This window comes from Eupeodes corollae, chromosome 1 (genome assembly GCF_945859685.1).
Source record: "Eupeodes corollae chromosome 1, idEupCoro1.1, whole genome shotgun sequence".
Lineage (NCBI taxonomy): Eukaryota > Metazoa > Arthropoda > Insecta > Diptera > Syrphidae > Eupeodes > Eupeodes corollae.
This window is the reverse complement of record NC_079147.1, coordinates 187,866,977-187,886,074: the sequence shown is the minus strand read 5'-3', so window position 1 is coordinate 187,886,074 and position 19,098 is coordinate 187,866,977. Positions and strand designations below refer to the sequence as shown.

At 34.1% G+C, this 19,098-nt stretch overlaps 2 protein-coding genes across 3 annotated transcripts in view; one reads left to right on the top strand and one right to left on the bottom strand.

Moving 5' to 3' along the window:
• LOC129938910 (uncharacterized) overlaps window positions 1-19,098 on the top strand; it is a 406,682-nt gene that overhangs the window by 158,149 nt on the left and 229,435 nt on the right. The window lies entirely within an intron of this gene.
• The window catches only part of LOC129938837 (neurogenic protein big brain), a 96,632-nt gene continuing 77,710 nt past the window's right edge, over window positions 177-19,098 (bottom strand). For both annotated transcript variants that reach the window (XM_056046642.1, XM_056046633.1), the window contains exons 4-5: window positions 7,749-7,956; window positions 177-2,468 (exon numbers count right to left, since the gene is read on the bottom strand). In XM_056046642.1, the coding sequence (XP_055902617.1) occupies window positions 1,257-2,468; window positions 7,749-7,956 (1,420 nt within the window). In that variant the 3' untranslated portion in view covers window positions 177-1,256. The remainder of the gene's footprint in view (window positions 2,469-7,748; window positions 7,957-19,098) is intronic.

The following is a 19,098-nucleotide window of genomic DNA, read 5'->3' as shown; positions in this document are numbered from 1 at the left end:
TACAATGAGTTTATGTTTTTAGTTTCGTTTTCTTTCATCGATTACAAGCGAGATTTCGTTGAATGTCTACAATTTCTACATAGTTTCAAGTTTCAATAGATTTTTGAACATTTTTTGTATTTATTTTTAAAATTTAAAAAATTCTATAACATTCATTTCTTTATGTTATTATTATTTAGTTTTGTAGTGTTTTTTTTTTTTGTTCAAATATAAGAAATCAGTCAAGGGTTGATTAATGATTAATGGTTCTCCTTTTTAAACAATTATTAATTACTTAGTACAAAAAAATATATATTTTAATGAGTAAGATGGGAGGTGGCAGTGAGTTACATATAAAACATTTTAGTTTATAAATTAAAGCAAAAAAATAACGAAATTCACTTAACGTTGTAAAAAATGTCGTAAAAAAATATAATAAAAAGCCAAGAACACTTTTTGACAATTACTTTTCGATCTATCAAGTAAATTTTGTACAACCAAGAGTGAAAGAAAATTTGACGTATGCGCGATCAATAGTTTTGTCGAAGAATTTCTTTATTTTACCATTTTTTAGCCATTATTTATGTTAAAATCAAATACCAATTGTGACAATTAAAGCTCTAAAATAGTTGATACAAAAGTTAAAAAGTAAATGTTGAGTTTAAATTAAGAGCTCTAAAGTGTGTTTGGTAATTTGAAGTCTTTTCCGAGTTCCTTAATCCATTTAACTTACTTTTAAAAGTCATAAGGCGATGTTTACATTAGACTCTTTTATTTTGACGCATAATTTTATCTACTTCATGATTAAAAAAAAAATGGGCAGTAATAGTGACATAAATTGATAAAATGTCAAAATGAGATCTCTCTAAAGAATCCAAGTACAAAATTATAACCTCATCTAATTAACTGTCATATGGCATTTGGTTTATTTTGTAGCACAAGCATAAAGAAATGTTGACACTTTACGTCATGGGTCATATTGATCTGCCATTATTTTATTTGAAAATCAATAAATGTTCTTTCTATTGGTCTTGATCTTCTTTAAAGAAGAGAATTTTGGTCAAGACCTCGCTTATTTCGATTAAAAAGAAAAAAATTAAAAGCTAGGCTAGGTTTAAGGTTCCATTAAAAAAAGTCGTGTGTGTTTTATAAAAACAAAAAATTTGGTAAATTTACAAACAAAAAGAACTTAAAACATTATATTTTTAGGAAGATTTACGGGGAAGTGGTGTTTATAGTATGGCCTTGGGAGAAGCCAACTAGTATTTATCTAATTCCTAATTTTGTCTCATTGGCATCATGCTGTAGTGCTGTGCTGATACCATTTGTTGTTGAGGTGGTGGTCCCTGACCTGAGGTGGAATATGTGACAGTTTGTTGTCGTCCATCGACAACACTCTGTTGGGTTTGTTGGGATGAAGCGCTCACCACCGGAGCGGAGACTTTTCTCTCTGATTGCGTTCGAATTAGCTGCTGTTGTTGTTGTTGTTGTTGCTGTTGCTGCTGTTGTTGTTGCTGATGTTGGTGTGTTTGTTGTTGTGTGGGTTGTGGTGGTGGAATGTACATCATAACCTCACCATTTGGATTTCTAGCTGGAGGAGTTATCGCTGATCCATGGTATGACCCGTATGAACTGTCATCAGATTGTGCAGATTGTCCACGGCCACGAGGCTGAGTTAGTCCATAGACTGATTCGGGACGTCTATCGAATTTGAGTCCACCATCGTTGGGGGTAGGATTGTGGCGTGTTCCATAGACAGGTTGGAAGCCTTGAGATTCCTGGGGTCTTTCAGCTTGCTGTTGCATTTGTTGCTGTTGATGTTGTTGTTGCTGTTGATGTTGCTGCTGTTGTTGAGATTGACGTGTCGAACCACGCATACCATACATACTATCCGACCTCTGTTGAATCTGATTTTGAACATTCTGATTCTGCAAATGAGTATTCTGCACCTGAGAAACTCGCAGGGGATACAAACTCTGAGCTGGCACCAATGGTCCCGGACGAGGAACTATATCACGATTAATGGCAGTATTACTCTTGGCATAAACCGACTGTGAACGATTCAAATTGGTCCTGGTTAGAGGTGGTGAACGGCAGTACATCGACCGAGTTCCACCATACAATGGTTCGGGCTGTTCGAATTTAGTCAATGGTGCTGTGGTGTATAAATTCTGACAATAGCCACCTTGTTGAGTGAGTGTTCCGGTTGGGGCACGGTATTGAGAACCTTGGAATTTGGGATTTTGCATTTGTTGTTTCTCCATGTCCATATCGTAATTAAGTTCATCTTCGGAATGCATGCTGGATGAATCGTTGTCCATGCTTTCTTTTGATTTGCGATGATTGCGACGTGAATTGAAAATATATTCGAAAAGGAGACCCGAAGCAATTCCACCAACCAACGGACCGAACCAGTAGACCCAGTGGCTGTCCCATTTGTTGAGAACAAATGATGGACCTAGCGAACGAGCTGGATTTAGATAAGGCATCTGTAAAGAAAAAAATATAAGTTAGCAAATGTAATTTAAACAGAAAACTAAATTTTAACATTCTTAAATTTAATGCAATGATGGTATTTAGTCATTTGAAGATCCGCCTCAATTGACTTCAAAATCCTCTAATAAGTTGTTGTTATTTAAGATTATCGTTTTGACATAGGTACATTGGCTGCGTTCAATCGCGTGTTGGATACATAATTTTGAAGTTAAAAAAATCATAATTGCCTTCTAAAATTCGGAGGCAAATAGCTATTATGTGCAGAACATCTTCAAATACAACTTCAACTAACATTTTGTATCAATTGAATCAATTTTCAAGTTTCTTGAAATTCAACCATGTTTTGAATCAACTATTCTATCAGATACTTATATACCCTAGAAATTCTTGGATACCTTTGGATTCTTTTTTTGACAACTCAGCTGTTTTTGATCAGCTGTTATTTTAAACGTAAAACACTAACAAAAAGATATACGGATACCCTATAATTAACGAATATGTCAATGAAAAGTGACAGCTAGAATTTTATAGAATGAAAACAAAAACATTAACAATAATTACACTGAGGAAAATAATATTGACATTTCTCCAAAATCTCAGGTTTGACGTTTTTTACGTGAACGAGAGGCTGTTTGTTTTTAGATTGTAATCTGACAGATCAATTAAATTTATTATCTATTTATCTCTTTGAATGTTCGACATTTATTTTAAGGATTTAAGTTAACTCTTGCATCTAGAACTACTGAAAATGAATCAAATTTGATATGGTTAATGAAGTTATTTTAAAAGTCTAAATGTTTGTTGAATTCGTTTAAATATAAATTTTGTTTGCCTTATTTTTCATCAAAAGAAGCTAAGTATTGCCTCGTTGTCAGGTGTCTGTCATTTAACAATTTGGTTTTGACTTTCTAAAAATTTGGTCAATACTTCAATGGAAATTTGGGCAGTATATTATTCTTAGATTTCTGACAATTTTTTTTGACAGATTGACAGGGCAGGAGAATGAAATAAAAACACAATCATCATTTCCCACCTAGTAATCAAATTAGCTTTGTTTTTGTTTTCATCCTTTTTGAATTGTGACACGAGAATGACACAAAAAGTGATAAATTTTTATAAGAAGTATTGTTTATATTTCTGAGAATATGGACATCCTTAAGATCTTAAAAATATAAACAGGCCAAATATTACACAAAAACCAAATTGACGTTTTGTTTTAGTGCAACATTTAAATATGTACAATGTACATTGTTCTGAAAGTTAGAATTTTCGTAGGATTGTTTTGAACTCTATATTTCAAAATAAGAATTAAATCTATTACCTATGTACATACATTCGGAATTGCATTATTTTCTTCATCCATAGTGGAAATTCAGAATTTAATTTGTCCTAATCCAATTTGTAAGTTATTTTGATTTTTTGATACGATTTGACAGATGACATCAGAAATCATTCGAGACTCGAAAAAAATTTCCCGGTAAAATGGAAAAGTATTGCGCTCAATATATAAGATTGATTTTTGGAATGAACTACAAATCCCAAAATCTCTTTGTTCTATGTTGTGTATGCCAATACTGTGCATAGTTTAGCATGACTTTATTCTTGTAATTTATTAACTCTTTTTCTCCTAATCAAAATAACGAACATCTCACAGCAAAAGTGAAACTTTTCATTAAACATTACCGCCAATTTTTAAAATATGGTTCTTTTTGTATCCAGTTGTTAAGATCCCACGCCATAACTTCAACTTATGTACGTAACTAGCATATTATTCGACCCATTACTAAACCCTTTTCCTGTCATCCTTTCAGCCACAAATTGCAAATATTTACACTACCTATTCCCATCCTATCACAAGACACTGACTTGTCGGTCGGTTTAAACTTTACCCACCACCTTGACACCGCCCGCCGGCCGGCGCGCCGACCGTGCCGCCCCGTAAGCGATCTGTAATAAACATGGAATATTTATGTTTCCACCCAAATCAAATCCGGAATGAAGGAATAAAATCCAATGTCATGCCATAAAAATAAAGAAAACCTTTTTCTTTTTTTTGTTGGTTGGTTGGTTAAAGCGAACTTAACCGAACCCCTAACCTATACCACCACCAAAAATCTCAACTACCTGATGTGAAACTGCTTAAAATGGCATCAGGGATCCCCTGCTGATACGATAAACACCTGCCTTTGAGGAATGTTTCTCTTAAATATTTAGGTAGGTACATAGGGCAGAGGTGCCCACTGCCCATTCCTCTCAAAAAGATGTTTTGGATTTTATATATCTGTTGTTAATGATGGAATCACTTCGATGATGTTGGTTTGGTTTGGTTGCAGGTCTTGGATGTACCACGACGAAGACGACTAACCGACGAAGCGAACGGCGAGACCTGGAATCCATCCCATCATCGCCGGCCGGCAAATCTCAAAGGAGTTAAATCAGCACAGTTAGGCCAGATAAGATATTAAATAAAAGGGAAACCCAAAAAGAAATAAAAGTGCAAAAAGAAAACAAACAAAATAAGTTAATCAGCGACCAGATTTTTCAACTTGGAATTTCATAATAATTACATCCATACAAAAAATTATACCACTTCTCAATATTTGTCCCAATTATTGTCCTGACGATGCTCCCATGAGTGTAATTTTATTTCGAATCAATATTCAATTCCTACTTTGTTGCAGTTAAAAAATTGATACTTTAAGACCATAACATTTATTGAAACCGTTACGTTGCATCGCGTCGGTCAACATTCAAAATTTGAGAAATATAGAAAATCATTTTGACCGCACTGTAATTAAATTTAATTTCTTTAACTTAAATGAAGTGTTGATGTTGCCTTCAAGCGAATTGCAACTTTGTTCAGGGTGAAAATGTGAGAAAGACTTTCAATTTAAAAATGGAGAAGATAGTGATGAAGAGCACAAAGCCTGGAGACACATCCACATCCCGGAAGTTGATAATTTGCATTGTTCATTTCATTCATCATAAAATTGAAGAGATGATAATACATATCTACCTTCATATCAAATAAAACAAAACAAAAAATGGGAAGAAAAGAAAAATCCTTTTGGAATTTTCAACTTAACAAGAGTAGGTACCTGGCCTAAACTATATACACCTTGTCCTATAGACCTCTGAAGGAAGGGCGATAAATGGAGGAGACACAGAAAAAAAGGAAAATCTTATATATTCCTGATTTCTATCTCGTTCAGAGGTTTTCAATAGGTAATTTTCCCCCTTTATCATATGCATGAATATATGGGAATCGAGGTAGGTTAGGTACCTGGTATAGAAAAGTCCTTTCTTGATGACAATGCAGGTGATATAGTGTTATAAAATTGCAAAGGATATGAAGATTCTTGTTCTATATATATGCAGGAGCAGGTAGGTAGGTATGTATAAAGATGGAATAGAAATGGAATTTTTAGACAACAGATCTCAGGTATACTATTCTATTACTTCATATAGCAGGTACCTATACCTATAAATATGAATGTATCCCTAAAGAAGGATACTTATAGACGTTTATAAGGATTTTTGATTTATGAGAATTGTTTTTTTGCTTTCTTGCCAGTGTCAGTGTGAATGGTGTTTCAAAATTGATATTTACGTATATTTGCTTCTTGGCGAAGGACTTTTTGATATAAGTTTCTATTTGGAACAGGTATTTGAGGACCTTTATATACCTGTATTTGTACCTTTACTTAAGGGCCTACATTGCTTATGAAATTTTCAAGTTTACATTTTTGAATCTTATTGAAATAGTTTTTGTTAAGAATTAATGCTGAATTTACTCGATATCTGTCAAATTATTTTGTTCAATCGCATTTTAGTAGTGTAAGATCAGCATTAAGAACATTCCTGTCAAAGTAACTTTTGCAAAAATTAAACTAGTCTTTATTTTCAGATTGGGCCAGTTTATATTTCTGATAATTTTAAGAATTTTTTCCCTCGACAGAGTAGGAGTATGAAATATGTATGAATAAACAATATTCATTATTTATTCTCACGTAGCAATCAAACTAGTTTTTCATTTCTTTTCTTCATTTTTTGATTGTACGATAGAGAATTCTTAAGAAATCGAATACTAAGAACTCTCCTTTCAGACAGCAAAATTGAAAATTTTTGTTTTCTTTTCTGAGAACCAGGAGATCTTTGAGATGCTAGAAATATAAACTGGCCAATTAACACAGCAACTTTGAGAACTTTTTCAGTCTTATAAGAGTTACTAATTTTAAATGACATCGATATCGAAACCAACGTTCAATTTCATCAATGAAATCAATCATTGAAATTTTTGACACCTTCATAGCTTTCATTGATATTCCTGTCATTGAAATAAATTCCCTCATTGGTATCAAACATTTTCTGAATAAAATCAAGCATTTGAGGTTAGAGTTGAACATAAAAAGTCAAAGTGACAGGTGGGAACATAAGGAAATGGGGCACTTTTCAGCTGTTCATTTTCAAAGATTTCAACATTGAAAAATAAAAAATCAACTAAAAGAAAAGTTCTGGGTTCAATCAAGTATTTTTTTAGTAAAACTAATCTAAAAATTATTAGCTTCATTTTGACATCAAATATAAAAAAATAATGACATTTAAACAATATTTTCAATGATGAAAATTAATGATAGCTTTAACTGTTCTTTAAAACATAAATTTGATGTCGCATTACAAATATTACCAAATTTTAAGGTGAAATGTTCAGGTTTATCCACACTTAAATCAAAACCAAGCGGAAACAAATGGAAGAAAATTGTTTATTTGCTTTTATGCTGCCAAAAGCCATGATGACATTTAAATCTATCTCACATGACTTTTAAAGGCGCTGTTTTTGTTGCTGTTAAAGTTTTGTCAATCTGTTCCTTCTATAAGTCGGTGTTCACATGTGACTCTTTATACCTCTTATAATGTTATCTCGGTTCTAATTGACAACCAAGAAGAGCCGTAGAGAATTGTTGAGACTTTTTTTTAATGTGTTAAGCACTATTCACATGAGCACGACCAACGACCAACGAATGAACGAATATTCATCAATTTAGAAATTTCTTTCACATGAGAGTTTTTAATTCGTCGTGAATTAAGTTTGACTTTGACAACTGACCGAAACAAGAATGATTTTGTTTAGGTTAAGTACGTGCGATTATTTTATTCGTTGCGAGTGTCGATAATGTGGAACGTAAATAAAGTTTGACAGTTAGTATCAACTACAATTTTTTTCGCGACTTTTTTAAGTCTGCAAAAATAAATAAAAGCATTTTAGTACTTACCGAAACAAAACTGCATGCACTGTAAGCAGCGCCAATTGATAAAGCGGCATTTCCCAAATATTTCTTATATGAATCCATTGATACAAAATATGATAGAACAACAACAAATGTCAAAATAAATTCAACACCAAAACGTTCCCATGCAGCTAATGAGGCACTATGTGAAATGGCAGCTTGAAGATTACCCTGATAACCAGGTACTGTGACACTGTAAAGAGAACAAAACATAGAAAAATTAGTTTTAAGAAGAATTTTGTTTTTAAATGCAAATTCAAAAGTTAACATTTTCATAGTTTTCAAACTGGTGTCATCCCAATTTGTTAAAATTTAAAAATAAGTACATAAAACTGACAGCTAAAATGTCATTCAATTATCAGTGCTGCCAAGTGTACAATTTTCATATTTTAAGCATAAGCATATAATTTTGGATACACAAATTTAGTGTGACCTTAAATATTAAATCCTACCCTAGTGGTAGTATTTGTATCCACTTTCTTTTTGAACTGTCAAAAATGTCAAGTCTAGATCATAATTGTTATATGTTCTTTTCACACGCAACAACTAGAATATTGGACGTATTTCCATAAAATTTGTAATTCCTGACTGGTGAAGTTTAATCAAAAGAACGTCCGCTGTCGTCGTTAAGTTTTGGCATAATTATCATCATCATGAACAAGAATTGATCCTCCTATACACCTATTATGGGAATCATAATATTTTGTTAGCCATGGGAATCATGGCACCTAATATACATATGTACGAGTATAACCATTTTCTCACACGAACACGAAAGTTTATGTACATATACATACATATATGTTCTTCTTCTTCATTGGTAACTATTTCAAGAAAAATAAAATAAAAATAGGTTCCCATCATCACAATACCATACTATCTTGTGTTAGTTAACCCTTGTTAAGAATTTGCCTTAAGAATTCGGGATAGGATATCATAGACGTGTTTCCAACTCGCCAAGTTCTTTAGCTGTCTCAAAACGACGCCACGACGAACCCGACCGACGACGAAGGACGTATATAAAGATGGGATTTTATTGGATATGCGATATGGAACCGTGTCGACAGATTGCATGCTCATGGGTCAAACCTTCCCTCCCGCTCCTATACCCAATCCTCGCATTATACTAATACTTCTCTTCATCTAGCTACAATCTTCATCTACCTCTTCATTTCGATAGACACGACACGATGTAGGATATCTTTGTAATTCCTTCTTTTACATTTTTGCATTTTATTTTTGTCTACTCCTGATTAATAAAGAAAACCCATAACAGCAAAAAGACAAAAAGAAAAAGTTAAAATTATTCCCAGGACTATATCCGTAGATATGTTTATATCTTCTACATACAGTTAAAGTATCTTTTAACGAAGGAGAGAACTGCTTTGATTGAGATACATGCGAGGAGGATACAAAGAGAGGAGTCCCCGAACCCGACAAAATGCGGACAAAAAAAGGTGTAAAACGTTGAAATGGAAGGTGATCGTTGGCGATTTCGGTGGAGACAAAAAAGTTCCCACGTAGAGTATCTTCTTCTTCCTATCGTCGGTCGTCTACGTTGTCGGCCCGGTCATCGTCTTTGTTTTTTCCCATAATTCACTTTTTTAGCATCAGCAGTGATTGCATCATCGTCATCACCATTTCTTTTGGATGCTCATCATCATCAATGAGAGGGAATCTCTGGACTCCTCCTGCTCCATCATATACCATACATATTATAATCAACTTCGAACCACCCAAGCATACATCCAGGAACAATACCTATCTATAGAATGGGTATCCATCCATGGTAAAGTATCACACATAAGTTCACAGGGAATAAAGGTATCACTTGCTGGTGCTGATGATGGCTCTCCTCTCCTTTCCGTCATCAGCTCTGGTGCTCTGGTGTATGCAATATGCATTAATTTTTCAATTTCGGACACTTTGAGCGTCTCGAAACAATGTCTTGGGTAATGTTATTCAATTACTTATGAGATGGATATGCGCCAAAAGAGAATATTATAAGGAGCTTCCTGCTTAAGCATCGATACGGTACCTATAACAGTCGGTTGGGTCGGGTCGGAATAATATAAAGGGAAATTTAATATTGGTCCACTTTGTGAGAAGAAGCGAAAGACCTCTTCGGCACCTGATTAAATCTGATCCTGAACACACACACACAAACGGAGATCTCAGACCTCCAGACCTCCAGACCTCTAGACACTGCAGGATTCAGGAGAAGGGAAAGATAGTTCAATCATGGTTTCTGGGTGCTCCTCTTAATTTTGTTTTTGAATTGTTATTGGGTCCGAACATGTACGAGTAATTGGCACTTGGTCTCTCGTTGGAGTCGGCACCAGCGTCGTTCGTAGCCTTTATATCGGTATGCCTTACCTAAGTTATATCAAATGTCTTGCTCATCTTCCTTATCGCCTTTTTATTGGAAATCCCATGCAAGTATACCTTAAAAGCAAAAGGCAAGGTAGGTGGGTATACATTACGCTGATTCATGTTGATAAATGGTCGATGTTCCCACGACGACGATAATCACGACGAGAGACCAGGGACTGGGACAGGGAATAGGGGCAGGAAAAGCAACGACTGACTCTACGCATCTTATAGAGGGGGAGCATTTCTTTTTCATTCATAGTAATTTGAGATTCTGAATTTGTTGTTTTTTTTGTTGGAATAAGGATGAAAAAAGGAGCATAAGAATATTGGCGCATTAACTGTTAATTTGAAGACGGCAATCAATGGCGGGTAATTTCACAAAGAAGAATAAAAGTAAGATGAGATGAGTTACTATACATTACATGTGTGTGAGTACATGTGTAGGTTCATGGCGCACTTCCGCTCTATTTTATTTGTATATTTATCATTTTCGGAACAATTGACATTAATTGTAATAGATCAATGAAATGTAATCCTTTATTTAATTTTGTTAACCTCATGAACTCATTCAGTGATGGTAAGTGACTTTGTTCATTAGATCTTAGAACAATACTTTTAAGAAGAAAAAGCAACCTGTCAGTTATTTTCAGATATGATCTGTCAGTTCTAATTGATCTTAAATATTTATGATGGCATTTAACTGTCATTTATTTGATCAAAGCTACTGTTCAATCTTAAAACCAAGAGAAAAGTTTCTTTTTTTAAGGCTTAGAAAACTTTATTTATATTATTTGTATGTTTGCTAGAATACAGACAAAATTACTGTTCTTTGTTCATCGCTTAAATAAGTTAAAACAATTATGATTGCTCCTGAGGATTTATTTACTTTTGACAAGTAAAGGTTGTTCGTATTAAACGTGTGGTTTCCTAACCAAATAAAGCGTATATAAATTATGGCAAATTTTGTTTACTGCACTAAAAATCAAAACAAACTTTTGAGAAAAAATAACAGCTAATGACAGAAATGCCGTTTTAGAAATGTCATTCAAAGCAACCTCGGAGCGGGCCCATCGTAATGAAGACAATGCCGCGGCTGAAGCGTGTTTGTGTTTCAGCCAGTAATATTTTAGTCAGGGTCTTCCGTTATGTTTTAAAAATAATTTTGGGAAAGTATCAGGCGCAGCTGACTAGCATGAATTCCAGCTAAAAGGCCCAATTTCTGAGGATTTGTTTCGTCTTTGGAGCCGTATCAGAAATAATACTTCGAATATTCACTTCCAAGGCGTCAATGGCCTCGGGTTTATATGCGTAGACAAACTAACTTTACATAACCCAACATAAAATAATCCAGGAGTTTAAGCAGATGATCTTGGATTATTTCGTTGCGTTACGCGAACCAAATGATTGCGTTGGTAATAAATTTCAAGTTATTTGAAAACGTTGTTTAGTTTAATTATGAAATTTAAAATTAAACTGAGCAATGAGCATTTATCAAGTGACAGCTGTTAAACAGACCAACTCCGAAAAAAATACTGTCAGATTGAAAACCACACGTGAAGAAATTATTTATCTCTACAGCTGAAATAAGGTCCGTTCGCGTTCTGTCTGCACTAAATTTCGTAAAAAGAGATATTTTAAGGAGTGGGGGTAAAATTTTCTCACAAAAAAGTAAGCGAATGGGAAACAACATATTTTTAGTATAATATTATTGTCTTGTTGCTGCTCATTAAAAATTTCTTTTTAAATTTCATAAATGACAGCAAAAGCGAGCAATTTGACACTTTTCATAAATCAGCCCAAAGAAATTTCTTGGGCTAAAATTCCTAGGTTGGATAAATATTTTACTCTCTCGTGAACGCTCTATTTTACAAAAAACTACGAAATTTTTGAGTACGCGAACAGGATTTGGTCAAATTTCGTATTTTTTCGTAAAATTGTACTGTTTTAGGAGGGTACGCGAACGGACCTAAAATTTCGCTAAGTCTAGTGCCGTTTAAGATCTAACAATATTACTAAACTCACTTAAAGTAATAAGACCTAAAATTGTGCCAATATGATATTTTTAATTATACATTTTAAGGAAAGGGTCATTCATTTCGTTAGTGCAGGATGGTAGCACTATAGGACTTAATGCCTGTCAAACTCAACTGTCATTTGAGTTGTCTTCATATGAGTTAAACGTCTGGCAGTAATTTCATGTTTTGGTGATGTCAACTAGCTGACAAGATTATGCAATTTGACACCGTTAGATTTCTGTATTACCCGTGGTGTGATGGTTGTTGTGTAGAACTGTCATGCCAGAAGTCTTGGTTTTAACCCCTGCCTGTGCCACTTAAAGTATTTTTCTTCCACGGGTTTTCACGAAAAGTGCCTTTTTAAATAAGCCGCTCGGATTCGGCTGAAAACAGTAGGTCCCCTCCATCCCTGAGAAAATTACTCGTGCACAAGAATGGTTGAGAGTTGTACGTGACTAGACCCTAGTTCTCAACGGACTGTTGCGCTACCTTATTTATTTTTAAGATTTTGTTTGTGGGACTGCGCAAACTTGCATGACCATAACCTTTCACAAAAAACAGTGGTATAATTTTGAGGTTATGTTGCGCGAGAACAATTTATTCGTTGCAGTGTGGATGGTATAAGGAACGCGAATAGAGTTTGAATTCGTTACTACCAAATTGTTTTTAAAAATTTTTCTTATTTTGGAGAACAAAATGCAAATTTTATTATCCTTACATTGATGCCAATTATAGTTTCTTGTAATTTAAGTGTGTTTTCATTTGAAATTGACTTTTTGACAATTTTTTGTGGAGCTATGTATGTTAAGGTTTATGTCTACGAGTATAGCGACAAGCTGAAATTAAAGCATTTATTGATGAAAAATCGGCTCTTAACGTAAGAAAGTATATATGAAAATAGGACTAAGGCTCGTTTCACACGGCAAAAAACCGTACGGCATAAACCGGATCAACGGCTAATTACACATTATACGGTTTTAACCGTACGGTAAAACACGATATATGCAGGGTTTCTGTGCTTAGTATCGTGTCTTGAAGTGGCTGATAGAACTCTGCCGCACGAATAAAAACGTATGATGTGAAAATATGCATTTGGCCACGTACGCCACTAAGCTTATCGTACCGTCCGGCTGCCTTATACTGTAGTGGCAGTAGACGGTTGCTACATGGCGCGGTGCTGGCATTTTGCCCTGGCCGTATAATATGAAAGCGTATATGCTCTCCTTCGCGCCTCTAACAAAATGTCACCGTCCGGTTTTTTGCCGTGTATTGTGAAAAGAGGATAAGCGACGTACCATTTAAAGTGCAGCCGTGGCAATTTTTCGAATGTAATAATCTTCAAACATTAAATTTCATCGACCGTACTATTGATTTAAATAACTATTTTTATTTTTAATTATCCATAGCTCTTAAAAAGTTCCTCGTTAAAAGAGAAGCAGTTTTTTTTGTTACTTAAGTCTTGTTTTGACTGGTCGACATATAGTTTCCTGAATTTAAAATCAAGTTTTTCTTTTTAAATTGATCTAAACTTTCAAAAAATTCTTCTCAAAATTTTACTTAACATTTTCATCCTGTCATGATGTCTAACTTTTTTTTTTAATTCCATGAACAAAACAAAAAAGAACTTAAAGATGTTATCATGTGCATCATTTGTATCATGATTCCCATCTGCACTCAGAAGTTCTACGAGTATACTCTGGCCATAACTTCTACTATGGGAAACTTTTCATTTAAAAAAAAAACCTTCAAACCAACCTGTTCACGTGTCGGGTTTTCTGTTCTTATATTTATTCAAGTACCCAACAACTGACCCTTTACCCACTTAATTCGTTCAATTGAATAAAAAACACTTTAACAAGTGTTCGAAAAATTTACATCGCACTTTGTTGAATATTTAAATTTCATTTTAAAACCGAAATTTCCATTCACTTGCATACAAAAACCCTCTCTCATCAAACATCCCCTAAAATTTGCCTCAAGGCACACTCAATGTGGTTGGTATTCACCCAACACGTAACGTAGATATGTACAAGTAGTTTTAAAATGTTTCGAAAATTAAAAAAGTGCAAAAACTAATTGTATCAGACTTTGAAGAACTGATATAGTCAATTATAAAACATCTACGTCATGTCAGTTGTCCTTGCAGTCCGCTTTCGCTAGTAGCGGTTGAGAGGTGTATGATGCGACCACCCCATCAGGATTTTGACACATGTTCCAAATAAAAACGAACAAGTGGACTTCAAAAAAAAAAGATAAAACCGGAATTCCGTCTATCGTATAAAATTCCAATTGAATTTTTTAGTTTTTGAAATACATACATTTTTTTTTGTATGCGTCAAATTTGATTAATTGCGTGTACTTTTTATACCTACATTATGTACATACGTACGATAAAGTATCCATGACACACCAGAAGCAATCGTTTTTCCGGACAATTGAAAAATTAGGGGTTGTTGAAAATTTCCGAAATGGAAAACATGTTTGACATAAAAAGAAAACCTCATTCTTCTTTTATGTAGTACGAACTTACGAGTATAATATACAGTTACAGAGCAGAGCTGAGCAGAGTATAGACTATAGACTCTATAGCTGCTGGTAGCTTGGTCTCTCCGTCAAAAAACTATATCAGATAAAAAAAGGGGAGGATTTCGTGTTTCAATTACAAATCGACACAAAATGCGGGTTAACTTTCGTGAAATATTTAGAATACTATACTTGAGCTTGTATATGCTCGACACTCGAACGTATCTATAGTCGCTTTTTGAGAAATTGATACTGGATCATGGTAAACTGTAAACTGTAAATTGAATTGATGCGATCCTTCTCCGTGACTCAATTGATAGCCCTTGTCTGCCGTTTTTTTAAATATATTTTTTTGTTCCATATGAAGTGGGAGAGGCTGAGGCTAAGGCTGAGTCTTGAGGGTAGGTATAGTTTAGTGGTGTGTGATGGAAACATGAATTTCCTGGAGCATACAAGTGCCCTGGATTTTCGTAACATAGTTAGAGAGGTAGATATACTTGTATTAAAATACAACTTCTCTCCTATAAAGGAGACGATGAGTAGATACGAGTGTTATAGGGTAGGTCCTATCCATTCCTGACATTTGCATTTAAAAGAGTATATTTGCCCTCTTAGTGAGAAAGGACGACGACGATAGATGTGGCACATTGCACATCGTACATAAAATAATATTATAGAGGTAGGTAAGATGAAGAGCAAGCTTATAGCTACATAGGTATGTGGTGTTTAGAATCTGATGCCATCATCGCAGTATTTTAGACTCTTTCAAGACTATATACGGATATTGAAGAAGAAATTTTATCTCTTAAGAAAGAAACTAAAGGTATGAGGAAATGAAATAAAAAAGAAAAAATATACGAAAGAAGAACAAGTTATGTTCTAAAAGATTTTGAGGTCTTGCGTCTCAAGGAGTTTGTTTGTTTTTGATTTCGGTGCACTTGATAAGTTAATAGTGCGAATAGGTTTATATACGAATAGAGCTTTCGTGAGAGAGTTATTATTGAGTTTGCACCACCAACGAAGATGATGATGGCGATAATAATAATAATATACTTTTATAGATGCATACGAACAAGTTAAAGATGAAGATGAAGAAGAAGATGGAAAGAAAAGTGTGTCACAAATTAGTTTGGTAAAGTTTTCTTAAGAAGATAGAAGATAGGTATGTTTATAGGTATGCTGCTAGGACAAGATTGAGTTAACGAAATGGGAACACAGAACAAGAACACACTTCTTAGACCATATACATCAGCTTTATAAGGAGTAGAGTATTCCCTTTTGTCATTTGCTATTTAAATCTTAAGAAAAGACGAGGTGGTGTTGTGGTTGTTTCTATTTCTATCAAGGGTATTTTGTATATAAGTCCTTTATAGGAACATATAATAGTGTCATCTTTGACGTGTGTGTGTGGAGTAAAAGTTTGCATTAGAAATTAAATAAGCCATGAAGTGGAAAACAAAAGGAACTTCAACTATATAACTTTTTGGTTTACCTTAGACTGATTTCATTATGATTTGAGGTTTTTGGGATGAGTCTTTTGATGCGAAAGATTTAGGAGGAAATTGGAAGTGTGTAAAATTTTATGATTGAATATAAAGAGTTTAGTTTGGATTTGGGTTTGTATTTTTTTGTTTGATTATTAGCTTCCGGTTTTTGTATATGTATATGATTTCTTGGTGCGATGGAGCTAGGTGGCTAGCCAATATTAAGATCCATAAATACATCTTAAATATTAAGATGAATTAAATGTTGCTTAAAGCTTTTCAAACTTTGTATAAAACTACAATACCGATTTAAAAGACAGTTGCATCTGTCATTTGTGTGTAGAATTTTCCAATAAGAGGTTTTATTGTGATATGTTTTTAATTTTCATTCTACAATAACATGTTTTAAGAAAATTGAGTTATTGTCTTTTCTTGCTTTAAAACATCTTTAAATATAATATAACTAATACAACTTCAGAAGTTTTTGACTGGGCTGTAACCACTATCGAAACTTATCTTAAGAATTCGTTTTTGAAGGTTTAGGCCTGATCGACTCATTATCTTGATAATGTAATCCGCTTTTTTAGAAAAATATAAAAAAAAAGATAATTTAAGACTTCGAGCTGTTTATTTCGAGATCCCAACTATCACAGTAGTTTTATAAGTAATTGATTTGATGCTGTAGAGTAAACGGGTAATCTGACACAATAACGAGATCGTCTGCATAAATAAGGAAAATAACAAAGGACTCAAAACACAGCTTTGAGAAACGACGTCTGTTTGAAATTTACACAAATGCAATATTGTTCTCAAGTATCTTCTTTTACAATTTTATGAATTTGGTTGTGAAACCTATTACTAATGAAAGCTATTGATTGTGTCGAATTCAGCTTTAAAGTTCAACAAAAAAATTATATAGACCTTTAATTGTATCAATAAATCGCCTTACCGCAGTCTTTAACACAAAGATTTGCTGAATAATTAAAAAGTTTTAATAGAAGCTTGCTTTGTAGCAAGTGATCATATTCTTTTGTTTTTCAACAGAATTCGTTAGCCTAACGTAAAGTAATTGTAAGAACAATTTCCTCAATGAATTTAACACATTTATGCCCCTTTTAGTTTTCTGGCTGGCCCCCGTCACTTTTCTTAAAGACACATACACTATACGACAAAAAACAGATTGGTGCGACCAAAATGAAGGAGTATTTCTCTAGAGGACTCAAGGCTACATTTTTTAGGATTGCTAAATATATCTTCGGAACAACTAGTATGGAGTTATGCGAAACCACATAACGAAGATGATATCCTTGATGCGCAGATAACGGTTTTGGAAGTAGAAAGGGTACTAGAGTCGCTTAAAGATGGCAAAGCAGCTGGCACAGACGGGATTCCCGCAAAGTTCTTCAAATATACTTCCACTGAATTTAAGAAAAACTGGAGCAAGCACTCAATACCATCTTTAGTTTTGCTGTACATCCCGATTGCTTCGATGAGGCTATTGTGTGGCCAACACTTTAAATAGGTGACACAAACGACCCAGCAAACTATAGGGGAATATCATTCCTTAATGCAATAGAAGGCTTATTAACTGGGAAAATTTAAACAACAAAATGAGCGAGTATCAGTCAGAGTTTCGGAAAGGGTATTCTACAGCCGATAACATTTTTATTCTTGGATGTATAATACGAAGCAAACTCAACCTTAATGCTAAACTTTAACCTTTTCTTTGACTTGAAAGCTGCATTTGATACAGTTGACAGGAAAACGCTGTTCTATACACTTTACAACTTAGGTGTAAGTTTGTTAAAGCACTGGAAAAACTTTACAATCAAACGGCAGCTAGCGTTCATAATAGGTGTGGTAAATCAAAAGAGGTCCAAATAAATCGAGGACTACTTCAAGGATGCAATCTCAGTCCATTGTTATTTGCGTTATTTCTTGATGACTCGGTTGATTGGCTTCCTTTTCGAGTGGAGTTTGAAAGCTTAAAAATAAAAGTAATTATTTATGCTGATGACATTGTCATTTTGGCAGAGTCTCCAGCTTCACCACAGCTTATATGATGAATAGGCTATATGAGTATTGTAAAAAATGGGGACTGAAAGTCAATTCAAATACAAAACCTCCTAAATAATTTTTAATATGCATAATCGATGTTTGATAGATATTCTTAAGAAAAATAAAAAGTTACCTTCTTTTGAATTTGTGTGACTTTTTTGAAACTCTTAACAAACTACACTAATTCTAATTTACTCAAATCTCAAAAGTCCTTAACCGTTCTAAAGACCCAGTTAAACTTTTTGTAGAGAAACCCAAACAAAAAAAAAAAAAAACACGATTAGAGAATATCATAAACCGTTAGGGTTTTATTTTTGTTTGTATGGTTAAAGTCCCCAATGTTTTTGACATTATCTCCTCACTCCTATTTTACAAGAGTAAAACTTCTTCTTCGTGAGAGGTTTTACAAAACAAACTTTTTGAAACAAAAACATCACCAAAAAAGTTAAACCCAATTGATGAAAATAAAAGAAAAACTCAATTAAATGTGCAAAACTCCTCAAGAAGACATTAATTATGACAGCACATCTCTCCAAAAAAACAAAATGCCCACAAAAAGAACAGAAGAAACCCCAAGTATATACTCAATGGACGAAGGAAAACAGGAGAGAAAACAAAAGTACAAAAACCCAACCAAACACACAACATTCATAAGCAATAAATTGTTTGCGGTCAAGAACTAAACAGTCTTTTGGTCTGGCGGTAGTGGCGGCGTCGGTCGTCGTCGTCGGCAATGTCGGTATGGTCGTTTGAAGAGGTTGATTGCAAACTTTAAATCCCTTCTCTCCACGCAATACGTAGCAAAGGGGAATGGGAAAGGGGACCGCCTTTAAATATCACCATCAAAAGGTCCTATACCAACAGAGAAAAAGCTAAGTAACT